Source organism: Meriones unguiculatus, chromosome 9, assembly GCF_030254825.1.
Source record: "Meriones unguiculatus strain TT.TT164.6M chromosome 9, Bangor_MerUng_6.1, whole genome shotgun sequence".
Classification (NCBI taxonomy): domain Eukaryota; kingdom Metazoa; phylum Chordata; class Mammalia; order Rodentia; family Muridae; genus Meriones; species Meriones unguiculatus.
The window spans coordinates 14,787,388-14,803,652 of NC_083357.1; the positions used below are offsets into that span (position 1 = coordinate 14,787,388).

Below are 16,265 nucleotides of genomic sequence, written 5' to 3' on the forward strand. Positions count from 1 at the left end.
GAGCGGAAGATTTGCATCACTGTAAACCTGTACTCACGAGTAAGTCAGACAGCCTGGAGGGTGAGAGAGGCCCCACCTTCTGGTGTGGCAAATGGCATTGCCGAACTTAATTATTAAGGACGTTTTCAACTTTTTCTGCGATATGTTATATATATGTTTATATAAACTGACACACACATATAAATCTCCACTTTGGATCAATACAAAATTGATCCTTATCAATTTTTTTGTATCATATCTGATTAGAAAATAAAAATTATATAATCTCTATTTATATGAAAAAATTTTATTAAATAAGTTTCTATTCAAGGTATTTTGTGGTGTATGGACTTTTTAAAAATGACTGAAAATGACATTTTCTCACTTGCATAGCTTTGCAATTGAGGTATTTCTTCAGGTATCACAATCCATCCTAATATTTTCTTAAAGAAAATACTTTATTCAAATAGGAACCAAAGAACTACACTGCTACAACCAGTGAAGATGTGAAACTACTGCTCAGTCCTGGAATTCCCAACTATCATGGCCTGGGTATAACGTGTGTGGAAGAACTTGAAAATCACAGTATCCTATGTTATTGGGAAAGATATTAGGAAAACAAACTGCAGAGAGACAAGCACATTTTCATAATTATGAACTTTATTTTTTATTTACTAAGCCAACACTTTCAGGAAAGAGACTTTACATCTGGTTTCCATAATTCATTTTACAGGCAAATTGTAATATACATTATGTACTCTGCACTGGATTGTAAAATCAACGGGGAAAACAACATTGCAGATACTGTTTCTGATTTGAGTTAGTCATGACTAAGTTCTCAAGGCAAGCATTACTCATCATGGCAATGCTCTACCAAAAACAAAGGGGCAACTTTTACTCAACAAAGTGAAGACTCAAATCATTAATCAATTACATAATTATAAAAACCTCATAATCATCTGTCCAAACATATCCTCTCAAATTGCTGCAGCACAAACTTAAAGAGACCCAAGGAAAGATGGAAAGACCAACAGAAAGTAGAACTCAAGCATAGAAATAGGTGATCTCCAAGGAAAACCCAGCTGTTTATATTACAGCTATACTTCATTTTCAAATGTGTGCATAAGCGTGCAGACGTAACTCAGCAACACGGAAGCTGCTGTGAATGGAGAGGGTATGGAAATGGTGCTGCAGTCTTACTTGCCTTCAGTACAAGCTCTTTTGACCCCACGGTGCATCCTCGGGAAACTGGCAGAACCACTGTGGTAGCAAACCAGGAGTGCACCTACGTCTGGGACACCATCAACGGCATAGGTCTTTTCGGGAGTGACAGTTATGACGATCAAGCTGTGTCTGATAGGTTGAGTAAAATACTTAAAGGGACAATGGACATTTAAAGAAAACTTAGTGCTATCATGAGCAAAGTGGCATGCTGGGATACAGTTCCGTGAAAGGCTGCACAGCTACCCTCAAACAGCAATGATTACAGAGAAGTTCATTTCACTAAAGCCACACCAAGAGGAGGCATTTTGATATTTCAGGCACAACTCCAAGCAATTAAGCTCATTTAAAGTGCATATCTGATATTTTCTTTCATACTCAGATTTTTGCTTACTAAAATGCTTAGTAAGTTCCCTAACATCTATATAAATACAACAAACAGTAGTTGATGTGCCTGGAAATACTGCACAAATGGAAAATGAGACTACAAAAGAAAAATAACAGGTAGGTGGTTTCAGTGATAAGAAATCTTCTAAGCGATACAACTCTATAATCCTTTGTCAGACACCTTGAAATCTTGCCTGTACCTATGCTAATAAACACCATAGACCAAGCATTCTTTGAACAAACTCAAGGCTACACAGGAAAACTCTAGCTCAAAAAAATTTTTTTTTGAAACATATCCTATTAAAAGCCAAATAAATAATCCTGTATTTTTTTCTCTTTCATGCATGTGAAAATTAACCAACCTCACCCTTAACACTTAGAATTCACCCACTCCCACTGTTTTCCCTGACAGAACAGAGTGAGTTAACTATGTTCCTGTGGGCAGCAAGTTGGTTTACAAATGCAATCAAGAGACCAAGCCAGATCGAGAAAATGACCTCTGCTTATTCAGCAGTGCTGAGCCCTACTGTTACTAAGAGCAGACACCAGTCTATGTTGTTTATGAATGCATCCTAGATATCTTCCCTAGGAAATGTACTGAAGCATACAATATGCTTCAGAGGTGTACTGACAAGAGCTGGGAATGCAGCTCACTTGGTAGAGGGCTTGCCTAGCACAAAGTACGCCCTGGACTCAGTCTCCGGTGCTACATAAACGCAGCTGTGATGGCACATGACTAATCCTGGCACTCTGGAGATGGAGGCAGGAAATCAAAACTCCAAGGTACTCTTTGGCTACAAGTGAGTTAGAGGCCAGCCTGGCACACATGAGGCTCTTGAATCAAAAATAAAATTATACTGATGAGCCTGCCTATATCATCTATCAGTACTGAGGCTCAACAAAGAATTAAAGGGTATAATGGTGGATAAACATGTTTGCAGATTCATCAGAGAGAAAAAAATTAAAGTGAGCCAAGGATTAGAATTAACAAATTCCTGGAGTTGACATTTTTATACAACAGACAAAGACATTTCCCTCAGACAAGAGGGTTATAAATAAATTTTAAAATTTTTACTTTCACCTAAGAATAAGGCCAACTTGAAAAAGTTATTTCATAAAGGTCTATACCAGTTTCTAATTAAAAAAACAAACAAACACAAATCCATTAGTATGTTCTATTGCAGAGAACAGAGCATGATTGTAGCTGACCTGTGATGCGTGAGATTAAGTTTCAGTCTCTGTAAGGGGAAGCACACGCCCACATACGGCTGCCGGATTGGCTGGCTGGTTTCGTGAAGCAGCAGCGCTTTCGCCCACAGCAGTGATGACTCAATAGCGTTTAGCCTACACGCAGGGCGCTCTTAGCTTCCTCTCTGACTAAGGTGCTGTGGTATAAGCCTGTGCTCACGTGCCCCCCCAAACCGGAGAAAGGTCTGCATCTACAAATGGCAAATTCGCTTGAAGGGTTTTGACAGTAAGGGAGGAATGGCCCCAGATGGCAGCAAATGTGACTATGAACCTTTGCACTGATGCATCTGATACCATGTTTCTCTTTGTAACCCAGGGACATTTGAAAAGGAAGCCACAGACCTAATTCCTTTTGATACATTTTGGTCAGTTAATCAGATACTGATCTTGTAAAGTTATCTGTCTGAAAAATCTTCTAAATGAACTATGGCTCACTAACCTAAGGTGACACAGTTCGGGCAGACATAACGTACGGTAAATTATTCAGCTATTTAGAAGTGGCCAGCAGCACAGTTGGGGTTCCTGTACACAGTTACCTGGAGGTCCACAGCTACCTTTGGTAGCACATCTGTAGCAGTATCTCTTAACGAAGTACTGTTTCATACCTACAATTAATTTTTCCCCCAAATCTACTTTTCAAGAAACTGTCATTTAAACTTACAAAATCAGAAAAGGGAAACTTAGGAAACCCAGAAAAGTGACTTATGATAGTCTTAAACATATATATTTTTCTCAGTGTTTTAACTCATTTTTTATAGAAAATAAGCTTTAAATCCCTCATATCCCATCAAATTTTTGTGCAAATATTTCAAGTCCATTATTCCAGTCTTCAGATATTAGCAAAAAGTCAATAAATACAAATATTACAATAAAGACTTAATTTAAAATTTTCAATATATGTTAGGAAACTTAAAAGTAATCTGATAGATCTGTACGTTAATAGGGTTAACTCAATTACCTGCAAAACTCTAGCACCAACAGAAGTTACAACTGATACACCACAGGCACCTCAGCTCCCCAAATATACAACGTAAGTGACAATAAAAGCAAATCATATGTGTGTGACAGCAACAACAAGGTGTGATAGCAACATCGCATTGATTTATAGAAGATAATAAAAACTGTCAGCCTGGAAATTTGTCTGATAAAAGGAGAAACAATAGCACTAGATTACTGATCCTAGAAAGGAGAGATAAAACCAATAAGGACCCCTCCCCCCATTAAAAGCCTGGTCTTTCTTTATTTACTGTGGAGCTTTTGCATAGACCTCATAAAAATATAAAACACTGGCCAGAACCCTGCTCACGGACAGCCATCTTCCATCATCACTATGGATCTTTAGTTCACACAGCAGCCATGTTCACAGGAGGAATAAGCAAAGGGGTGGGGTTCTGATAACCACAGTTATTACAAACCATGACAGGACTAACCCAGCAAAGTACATATCTTGCCTGGAAAATAGGATGTTTTTACTTTTCTGGTATGCAGAGAGAGGGCTGGATAGTATGAATAGGGACTTGGGCCTCTGAGATGGATAAGTAAACCTGTGTTTACCTGAGACAAGTTTGTGCAAATGGTATATAATTCAACCAGGACATAGAATGGAAGAGCCAAACTAGTAGAAGCTTCTGCACTTTAATGTTAAGATTTGCTGTAATGGAACCTCCAACATAGTAGTAAACTGCACATAAAGCTATTACAGAGCAGACTGCTTTTAAAGAACAAATTGGCAGGTGATGGCTATGCTCTTAATGTATCTTTGGTTTAGGAAGACGAGAATATCGATTAGAGGCCACACAATCCCCAGAATGCAAATTGCTGTGTGGACTATGTAGTTCTTTTGGTCGTGCTAATGGCCTCGGGATGCTTGTCTTGGCCTGGGAGTTTTGAGGTTCTATTTGGGGATTGCTTATTTGTTTTTGTCTGAAAGAGCCAGAAGGGGGACGAAGTTTCGATGTTTTCAGATTCAAGTGGTTTGCAAGATTGTTTTGATTAGATACTAGCTGAAGTTTTGAATTGCATGGTGTGATTACTGGTGCCTTCTTACATGTGGAAGTCCTATTTGATGATGAATCAGAATCTGGAGAAAGTGCTGAAGAACTTAAGATGGATGGCTTTGAGAGCTGTGAGGACTTGGGCTGAGGAGACTGGTTTCTTCCAACCCTCTTAGTATGGTCCACTGTACTTGACTGGGAAGCTGTCTGCGGAGGAGGAGTTACGAACTGCTTGTCACTAGTTTGATCCTTGGAAGGCTCTTGAGCATCCACAGTCACGCTCAGACTCGCTTCAGAAGCTATGTCCTGCACCACGTCCACTGTCAGCTGTGGGCTTGATGACCAAGGGCGTTCTTCCAAACCACAGCTGTTTTCTTGTTGCAAGCCCTGTGTAAAGCTTCCATCTGGATGTGCCCCATCCTGACACATGCCTTGGACTGAATATTCACTGTGGGCCTCGATATGTTGTGGCTTTATTAGTTTTCCCTGGGCGTGGTCTGTAGGTCTGGGAAGGCTGCTGGAAGGCTGTAGTACTTGAGGCTGTTAAAATTAAAAAACAAAACAAAATAAAAACAAAAACAAAACAAAAAACAAACATTAGCAACAATTTATATCAGATATTTACCCAGAATTAATTAAAGTTTGTTTCTAATTAGGCAAAAGTTCTATTTATTATTCTTTAATATGGAAAATGTGTGATTTTTTTAAAGTAAAGAATGAATTACAAATTCATGACATATAAAAATGATATGCAAACAAAAATGATACAGGCAGCAAACACTGAACAAGTTCCAAAATTTAATGGGACAAAAGAAAGTCTTTAAATATTTACTGAAAAACAATCCCTCATCATCAGATCTATTATCTAAAGGGGAAAGTCTGGCACTTCTATTTAATTACCTTAAGTGGAACTCACATCTAACGGTAACCTTCAGAATTTTACCCATTTTATTTTGTACACATCATTATTTTGCATGCATGTATATATGGGTACCATGTGTGTCTCTGGTACCCATGGAGACTAAAATAGGGCATCCGATCCCCTGGAACTTAAATTACGGATGGTTGTAAGATGCCATGTAGTTGCTGGGAACTGAACCCTGGTCCTATTCAGAAATCTTTAACCACTAAGTCATTTCTCCAGCTATTATGCATTTTAAAGTTCATTTTTATGCTTGTTGTATCTCTTTCAAGAACTACCAAGAGCACCTAAGTTCAATTCTTAGAGCCCCCAGTAGCCCAACATTTTTTCAGTGACGGCTGAGACAGCACAGACATGCCACCACCTGGAAATGGAACCAAAGTACAGCAGCCAAGTTCTCAAAGCCCAGCAGCCTTGCATACTTCAGCAGCCTGTGCTGTGACAGGACCTTTACAAACTCAAGTGAACAAGTAACTAACTTCCTTTATTTTTGGCTATTGAAAGGTACAAACTAACACAGGGGTCAGTTAAAACAATCAATGACCATGACTTATTTCTTCTCCTCCCATAGGTACACTTATTTGAGGGCTAAAATGTCAAAAAATTTGGGCTTGAAATGTGAATTTTAATGGATCGTGTTTAAATAATACTTTTTTAACTATGCTAATCTACAAAGAAACCTACACAGCGTTTCTCACATCTCCTGCTGTACACGGATGGACCTATCTGACTGCATCATTCTGTTCTTTTACTCCTTGACCATCACTGGAAGTGGCTGCCCATGGTCAGCAGTGACAGACTGGAATGGCATGGCTGGAGTGACTGAGAAAAGGATCACCACTCAGGATACATCCCACCAGTCAACATTCCAGTTTGGAGAAAGGAGGGGCCCACAAGCCCCAACTCTGAGGAGCTATGAACAGCGAAAGGCTTTGGGGGGAGAATGTCAATTTTCTGTAAGGGTGTTGCCCCTGGCAGGCTAATCAGGGAGAACATGGGAAACACAAATTAGACTGGATAGGTTTAATTTAATTTTTACTCCTTAAAGAGAATACAAAGTAGTGAGGGGATGAAAAGGTGAGGAGGTTGGGGAAGAACTGAGAAGATGAATATGATCAAACTACATTGTTTGCATACATAAAATTCTGGAAGAATAAAATATATATGTTTAAAAGGTGAAACAATAATCAAAACTAAGCTGTGCAGAGAAATGAATGTTAATATTAACTCTAACTGCAGAATGTTTAAAATGAAGCTAGCCCAATTACTGCCTAAAGCTGAATATCCCAGACTTCAAGGACAGCGGGCCTTTTCACAATCTATTACCATGGAGATGAATAAAATGTCCTACAACATGAAAGGTAGTAAAAAAAATCATTATTAACTAGTTCAGTGGATTCTCCTGAAGGCTTCCTAGTGAGCATACAAAAGTAATCACAAATGTCAAAAAGATTTACGAGAAAGACCAAGCAGGGCCAAACTAAGGAAGTCAAAATCTTCCAAAGATGGGGGTGTGGAGAAGGGCGGTACAAACAGCCAAGTACACAGCACTTGTATTCTCTGTTCACCTCCAAAGAGAACAGTTTTCTCATACCAACTTAAAAGACCTTAAAGCAATTTAAGAACTGAAAATATCAGTGACAAATTTTAAAAATGACTTTTTTGTAATGTTTATTGCCCTAGGAACAAAGAGGTGCTACTGGCCTGCAAGTATCTACTGTTCTCATTAAGACAAGGTAATCAGAGAGCCAACATTCCAGAAAAGGACCACGGACCTGGACCTGACATGCATTCACACTGCTGATTACTCCCATTCTCTATTTCTTATAGAAATACATGGAAACACAGCAGTCAGAAAGACGTGCAGCATGTATTCAACATAACAAAATTGGCAATTAGAAAGTGACAAGGTTTCTAAGAATATACCATGCTGAGTCTTTATTTGAGAAAATAAGACTAAATAGTCACACAAAGTTTAGATTACCATGTAATTAGATGATAAGTGATTTCTGTAGGATAAATGTGAATTTTACACTTCATGAAAAAATTAATTTTAGTAACATAATTTCCCTATCCTAAAATGAATGCCCTATGACTGAAAAACTGTAATTTGGGAAGCTCCACTATTATGAAGAGAAAAGGTTTACTTCAAGAAAGAGTGAAAAATTGCTATACTGTGAGATCTAATGAGACAACAGTGGGAGAGGCATCTTACCATGGACTAGACTGCCACTAACAAACAACAAGCTACCCAGTAACTGCTAAAAAATACATGTCTATTAAATGTACAGTATTAGGAATGAGAAAACCCGGAGGTGGGCTCACAGCACTTCCTGTGCTTGATGGAGCTCCTTAAGGGGCTCAGACAAATAAATGACAAAATCACTTCTAACAACGCGAGCAAAAGAAAGCAAAAGTCTGACAGGAGAAAAAACAAAACGTACAAATGGTCTGGAGTGAGGCTTTAAAGGACATGCAGGAATTGCCAGGTGTATAGGAAGGGAGGGAATTCTGAAACATGGGCTGCTTTGAGGCCCTGAGTGACAAAACCACCATGTTCCGTCCCTTAGATGCTATGTGGAGAAAACCCTGCTGAGAGAACAGGCAAGGCGGACACTTTCAGGCCAAACTACTTTAGTGGGTATGCTAGAGGGTGAGAGCTACAGATGAATGTTGAATAGAGAGCAGAGGAGACAGACTGCTTCAGGATCTCAAGGTGGAACCGTGAGAAACTCAGAGGGGAAGAAACTAAGTAAAACTGTCAGGTAGCTGAGTGAGCTATCAGCAGCCTAAGTACACTATCACAACAGCTCAAGTTAAATTTTAAATGCAAAAGTCAGCCTACTGTTGAGCAGGGAGACTTGACCAACAGATTCGAGGAGAGGGAAATTCATAGCATTTCCTGCTATCTGGGCAAGGTCTCTGGAGAAATACCAACTAGTCCATGCATTTCATTGCCTTGGCAGCTCACAAGACTCCTAACACAAGAAGACAACAGAAACCCAAGCACCACTGGAAGATTCAGGCATCCGCCTGTAGTCACAAGATGAGTGAGGCTTAGTATTCTGTCCCTGGGACTTGTGGAGAGTTTGTTACGAAAGCTCTGAAATAAAGACTGATGTTTAGTGCCTTTAACTGGACTTAGTAACTGCAAGTCTCACATCAGAGTTTTAAATAAATAAATGTTACCATTCTACAAATTCTACAGAATCTACAAAGTCTCAGTTTCAGTGGTTCTATATGTCAAGGACAGTGTCAACAACAGGTACTAGTGGGGAACTGTGCAAAGGCTTGACGGTCCTCTTTAGTGATAACCTCAGGTGTTATCTGGACTGCTTGCAAGCAGAGCCAGAGACCACGAGGCTCTTCATGCAAGTGCTATCACAATTTCTTTTTTAACACTCGTCAGTATTCCTAGTATTTGTCATATAGTGGTGATTAAATATATGCTTGCTATAAAAATGAGCAAGTGAATTATTAGCTGTGTATTAAAGAATAGCTCAACTGGCCATAAACTAGCAAAGATAACCAGTTAAGTCAATAATCAATCATTAGTGATTAAATAAAAATCAAACTCTAAAAATGAATGGACAAATAAATCTGGATAATAGAAAATAAACCTGTTTTTCTTTAAATGTTTGATGTTAATAACATATTCGCTTGAACAGAAGTATCTCTTATAATGACCTAGCCATCAAGTGCTTTTTGGTTTGGGTTTTTGTTTTGTTTTTACTTGAATAGGCATTTTGGAAAACTATCTCAATGGGCATTTAGCTGTTTCCCTATTCAGTTGTAACAGTATGATTGAACATGCAGACCACTTAGCAAGGGCTTCCTGACACATATGTCACCTATGATAATTAAAGAGTATTAGCATGGTAAGTTCAAGGTAAGGCTCTTTTGTAACTGGGCCTGGTAGAACAGCCAAGATCTTTATCACATGAAAATAGGTCAGTTGCTACAGAACATGGAATTTCTAGGTTCAAATGCAGTTCAATAAGATTAGTGACAGGAGTAGTCATGTGTGGCTATGATACCAAACTATCATGTGTGACAATGAAACTGCCTTCCCGGACAGCAGAACTGGAGTTAGAACATACAAAGTTTAAAGTTTTTAAAGGGTTATCAGATGGTTCTGTGATGGGGCTAGTCAAATGCTGCATTGAATTACTTAGTGTCTATATGAAGACTGTAGTTAGCTTGCTTTTGGATCTATTCCTTACAATTGGTGAGATGCTGTACAAATGATTACAGTGCTCTGAAATGGAATTTTATAATTAAATTTCTGCAAATAATAGCATGACTATGAGGTCCTTAACACAATGCTTAGCATTTACAAACTCTGAAGAAATGTGATTCTCCAGACTGGGAAGCAGGGGTCTCCCTCTGCCAGAGCATAGAAACCCCAATTCCAAGTTTGCAGGCATGAAGGCTTCTTTTCCTGAGAGTCTGGGCAAGTGGCATTAGCCTATTCTTTTTCTAAATGAGTATACTCACATTTAATGAAGTAATGGTCAAATTTCACACTTTGGCAAGTGGCAAAGGTCAATTTTAATCCATCAGAGATTTAAAAATGCAGTACTAAAACCTACTACTGTTATGTTATTTGGCAGTTAAAAATTCATGGGCTTTCAGAATATATAGTATAATCAGAAGATTATCTGAGGTTTTAGTGTGAGTAAGCAATCTACACACTCAATACCGTCACATAGGTAATAGCTTTCCTGAAAAGTTTCCCATTTGCTTCTTAGTTGATTCTCACCTACAAAAGAGAACAATCAGACACCAAGCCCAAGCCAGTTGGTGCAGCAGCTGTCTGGACAGAGGTGGTCCTACAGTTATTCATTGGAAGAAACCCTGAGGAAATCTCTTCATCATTACTGTGCCATCACACCCCAAAGGTCTCTAAAAATATCTAAAAATATCTTGTTGGGTTTCATAAGCATCATGCCCCTCTAGTTATTAGCAAAAAGATGGCAGCTAAAGTGTCAAGCCCTGAGTAAAAAGGTTCCACAGTCTGTAAAGTAGAAAACAGGAAATATTCAAGTATATAATTGCTACTGTATAACACACATGAAATACCTAAAACCATTTTCTGGGCTACATACATGTTTATTGCTATTTTTAAACACACTTTAACACTTAACGGGGAGATGAAAATGGAGCCATGTGTTACATGCCTGTAATCTCATGCATGCATGCTCTGACATGCACCATGCAAACTGGGAGAAAACAGAAAGCAAAAAGTGACCATGGAGAAGGTGGTAGGAAAAATCTGAAATTGTACTGTACCACGCTTTGTCAGAGAAGTAGTGGACTAACTTCTCAACTCCTTGCCAGTGGCACAATGGGAGAGCAGAGACAAGAGAAAGACAGGACAATGGCATCAGAGACTAGACAGAACACTGCGGATTGCCATGACTGGGCAGCAGCCGAGGATATCTGTTCTGCCTGAGTTTTTCTAGGCATTACTTGTTATTGTACATAGTATATTTGCATATGGTAAATCATATTTGTTAGATTTATATCTTTTTGCTAAAGTGGTTTACAAGTTAATACAAATATTCATGTCCAAAGAAAAGTATGTATAACACTTCTTACACAGAGGAATCACTTGAATTTTACCAAACACAATACTGAAAAGAATTTTGACATAATCTAATACTAATATTCCAAAAACCTAAGGAAGTTAGGCCTCATAAAGCCCCCTATGAACCAAAAAAGTAGAAAATATTTTTAGTAATTTAAAAAAATTGTAGCACATTATAAAACTAGATAAATTTAGTATTTGCAGGTTTGTTTTTATTGCTGCAACTGCACTAAAGATCTCTTCAAGTATAGCTAACTGAAATTTCACTTAGAAATGATGTCAGATATGCTACACGAAGTCCCACACATCACTGTGAAGAAACATTTTACCAGCTTCAAAGGAGGCCAATCATGGATCCCAGTGATTTTTGGAAACCAGAAATACTCTTTTGTCCTCTAGATTTCAGAATCACACCTCCAGATCTCAGAAAACTTAAAAGGACATATGATTAATAAATATATTGCTTAAAAACTATAGAAATACAAAATTCACAGATCCTTTGAGTTTACAGCCAGTTAACTGCTCTTAAAATTATCAAAGCGGTTAATAAGAGGGACCATATTTACTGCAGAGGCACAGTCATTGAGACTGACTGACTCCATGAAACTATCTCTTAAAGACTATCAAATCTACCTAGCAGATGCAAAGTACTGTAGGGGAAAGGCTGTAAATTGTTTAGCAATAATGCATTTCCACTGGTGTAACCAATATGGTGGGATTTGCAAGTACAATGCCTCAGTTACAAGGGCTGGCACAAGAAACACGCCCACCAACTGCAGAGGAGGCGTCACAGCAGCCTCAGACAGAAAACATTCAATGTTGCACTTGTCGCAACTAAAGGTACTGACAGGAACTAACACATGTCTAAATTTATGGGAAGTCCTACTAGACCATGAATTGGGTTCACATTTCTAATTAACCAAGAAATAATTAAACCAATAACCATCTAAAACTGACTGCAAAATATATATATATTACAGAAAGAAACTGGCTTAATGTATAATTGACTTTTTCAGTTTCTACCAAATTATCCTAGTTTCTATTTCATTCAAAATATTTTATATTTATGAAAAGTCACTCCCAAAGCTAATTGCTCCTAAATCACAGCAGTTGAAACAACCATGCATACAAAGTTGATTGAAATCACATCTCGGAGTCAGTCAGATTGGGCCGTGTAAATCAAACCTATCAGCATGTCTGGCAGCTGGGCAACACACAGTACCTTCCCCAACTGAGCACACACGGAATTTAGTAAATGTTGTGCCTCCAAAGCTCTGCCTACAGATGTGCTGGATTATACACAAAGATGAAATCCACTGCAGTAATTTACATGGGCTGGAAGAAAAAGATTCAATCATAATTGAATGATAATTCACCCAAATGATAATACACTGTCATCCACAAAAAAAAGTAGTTTCAGGTTACACTGTGTGGAAAATGTTTATGATTCAAGAATATGTAGAACTACAAAAGATTCTTATTTTATAAAAGACCAAAAGGAAATAGTTTAGTTCTTTTAGCTTCTTTGGCTATATTGTATTATATATAGCTATACTGTATTCTATTATATTGTATGTCAGAGGAAATTTTAAATTTTACATAAAAGGTCATCTAAAATAAATTGCAAGATGCAAGCTCTACACATACATTTTTCTAAATATTTTGGAAATAAACCCAAAATGAAATATTTAATTAATAGATTAAGGCTATGATCCCTGAGACAGTAATTCTTTTTTTTTAAGCTTAAAGCATCATCTAATATTATTTTATTTTTTAATATATATATATATTATTATCATTTATTACAACTTAATTCAATTTGTATCTTGGCTGTGGCTCCCTCCCTTATGTCCTCCCAATCCCTCCCTCTCCTCCCCTTATGCCCCTCCCCTAGTTCACTAATAGGGGAGGTCCTCCTCCCCTTCTATCTGACCCTATCCTATCAGGTCTCATCAGGACTGGCTGCATTGTCTTCCTCTATGGACTGCACCCCCCAAGAGTAGGTGATCAGAGTTCATGGTAGAGAAAGCCCTGCCCCTCTCCATTTGGAGACTGAGTCTTTGAGGTACATCTGAGCTGAGGTTTTAGGTCCTCTCCATACACGGTCCTTGGTTGGGATATCAGTCTCTTCAGAGCCCCCAGGGGTCAGTTTTGTTTTGTTTTTTGTTTGTTTGTTTGTTTTTTGGCTCTGTTGGTATCCTTTTGGAGCTCCTGTTCCCTCCAGGTCTTTCTATGTCCCCCTCCTTTCATAAAATTCCATGAATTCTGCCCAAAGTTTGGCTATAAGTCTCAGCCTCTGCTTCTATACTTCAATCAGCAGTCTTGCAAAGGCCCAAGGTAGGAGATGGTAATTCTTAAGCCAAAAAATGATGAAGAAAGCAAAGAGTGAGTAAGCTGTTGAAAATAAGCAGACTAGCAGCAAGTGAGGCAGGTCAAGCCAAATGATCAACATCTGGCTGAACTGAAGAATGGTTATTCCTGAAAGTTCTTCATCTTCCACACCAAAAAGGATTTCCTGACAAATGGGTTTAATCCTCAGGAAAGAGCACTAAAAATAATAAAGACATTTCTGTAAAAAAATGTTTTGCTATGATAACATAAAATTTATATAAAGTTAGCCAAGCCCCTTTTCTTTCTTCCTATTTTTCATGTGTGGATGTGGTATGTACATATTTGTGTATGCATGTTTTTGCATGTACATATGGAGATTCAAGCCTGACACCAGGAATCATTCTTGGACATTTTTTACCAGAATCACTGAGGCAGTCTCGAAATCAAATCTCAAGCTCTTTTATATTGCTAGCCTGCTGCTGAGTAGTTTGCTCTGGGGAACTCATCTACCCTTTCTGAGGCTGTAGTTACAGGTGGGCCACCACACCTACCAATATTTGCATGGGTTTCTGGGAATCAGAACTCACTTCCTCATGCTTGAGTACTTTAACTGCTGGGACACACCCTCAGACCCTGGCTAAGCTTCAAAGTTCTGCTAACAACATTTTAAGGAAAAAGTTAAGTCCACTAGCAAGAGAATGAATCTATGATGTCCTATAGAAAGTACTATTTAAGAATCTTCTATCTTCTATCTGGGGGTCTAGGTTCTATCTTCTATCTGGGGGTCTAGGTCCTCTCCATGCCTGGTCCTTGGTTGATTCATCAGTCTCTGCAGGTCATCCTGGGCCCAGATTTTTGGCTCTGTTCATCTCCTTGTGGAGCTCCTGTCCCCTACAGGTCTTTCTATCTCCCCCTTCTTCCATAAAATTCCCTGAATTCTGTCCAAAGTTTGGCTATGAGTCTCAGCATCTGTTTTAATACCCTGCTGGGTAGACTTTCAGAGGCCCTCTGTAGTAGGCTCTATTCCCTGTCTTCTCCTGCTTCTGATGTCTATCTTGTTTGCCCTTCTGAATGAGGAGTAGTCCATGGACAGTACAGTCTCCACGTGGGTTCCCTAGAAGGGAAGCAGGGGCACTCACTGGCATGAACTTGGTTACCTGCTCTTTGATCACCTCCCCATGGTGTGGTGGTCTTACTAGGCCACGGAGAAAGAGGATCCAGATAGTTCTGATGAGACTTGATAGGCTAGTGTCAGATAGTAGGGGTCCCCCACCCCTACCAGTGGATTAGGGGGTTAGGAGGGAGGTAGGGTGGAACTGGAAGGAGATAAGGGAAGGGCTACAGCCAGGATATAAGTGAATAAATTGTAATTAATAATAATAAATGAAAAAATTAAAGAATTACATTAATTAGAAAACAAAGTTTCTTGAAACAAATGAAAATGAAGACGCAGGATACCAAAACATATATGGAAAAACTAAAATATCTAAGAATAAAACTAACCAAAGGGGGAAAGAAAAAGAATATTTTATCTGAATTTTAAATGGAGGTACACAGGTATTGAATTATAAATACATATTTGTATCCAATAAATAATACTGGGCTGAGATGCAAAATAAATTTATTATCACTTGTCAAAATTATTTGTTAAGTAGCACCTGAAGGTCATACAGGAAAAGAAAAATATAAAACTATAAATTGTATGATTTCAGTGTAATTCTGGCAAATATAATTACTAGAATATAAATTTAGACATCAAGATAACACATTCAGAAACTACGGGGCTGTTAGGACAGATGGAGATGTACTCCTATGGTTTGTTTCCTTTTCTTCCCATCAAAGCTGCTTCACGCAGATGACAGAGATACGGAGAATTCCTGACTTCTTTCAAGTAGCATAGGAAGAGAAAATGCTGAAAGGCATGTTGTTCTTAAATAGTGATTCTGAGAAGCTATTTGGCCTTGTCATTAAGACCTTCTACCTGACAGAAGCAATTCTTTTACTACGTTTCCCTACTCTGCAGCAGGTTACTCGTCATTCTCCACCCACCTGCAGGTGGACATGAGGGAAGAAGGAGAACCAATGCCAGTTAACTGAGGTCTCCACTGACACAGCAGGAAGGGGCTCCATACACCTACACAAATTATTTTCTGCTACCCTATAAAATGTTTATTTGAAATAAAAAGAAAAACAGCACAAAGTAAGTATTAGCATTCATTTTTAATTTAAAAAAAAAAAAAAAAACCCAAGTCAACATATCCAGAGAAAGCCATGTAAAAGTCAGGACCCTGTACACTTATTCCATTTCCTAGAGTTAGTCTTAAATTTAGCAAGAAGATTTTTGGTCAGTGCAGCTTGTGAAACATCTTGTGCTACATACTCCTAATGACTGATGATTTCATGATCTGTGTGTTTGGAACAGGCTGTTTTCCCACACTGTACCGACTACCACTAATATCTGCTACTCACTCTTACAATTTAAAATGAAAATACGACTGCCATTGCCGGAAGCACAAGCACAACTCCCGCCTCTGCATTTGCTGATCAACATAGTACACTCTAGCAAATGCTCAAGTAGGCATCAGAAAGAACT

At 38.5% G+C, this 16,265-nt stretch overlaps 1 protein-coding gene across 6 annotated transcripts in view; it reads right to left on the minus strand.

The window, feature by feature from the left end:
• Positions 1-621: 621 nt before the first annotated feature.
• Ccser2 (coiled-coil serine rich protein 2) overlaps positions 622-16,265 on the minus strand; it is a 130,750-nt gene continuing 115,106 nt past the window's right edge. For 2 of the 6 annotated variants that reach the window (XM_060390909.1, XM_060390907.1), the window contains exons 11-12: positions 11,044-11,083; positions 5,170-5,369 (exon numbers count right to left, since the gene is read on the minus strand). In XM_060390909.1, coding sequence (XP_060246892.1) covers positions 5,306-5,369; positions 11,044-11,083 — 104 coding nt within the window. In that variant the 3' untranslated portion in view covers positions 5,170-5,305. Of the gene's footprint in view, positions 5,370-11,043; positions 11,084-16,265 lie in introns of all 6 variants that reach the window. The other 4 variants (XM_060390906.1, XM_060390912.1, XM_060390908.1 and 1 more) reach the window with 2 other exon arrangements.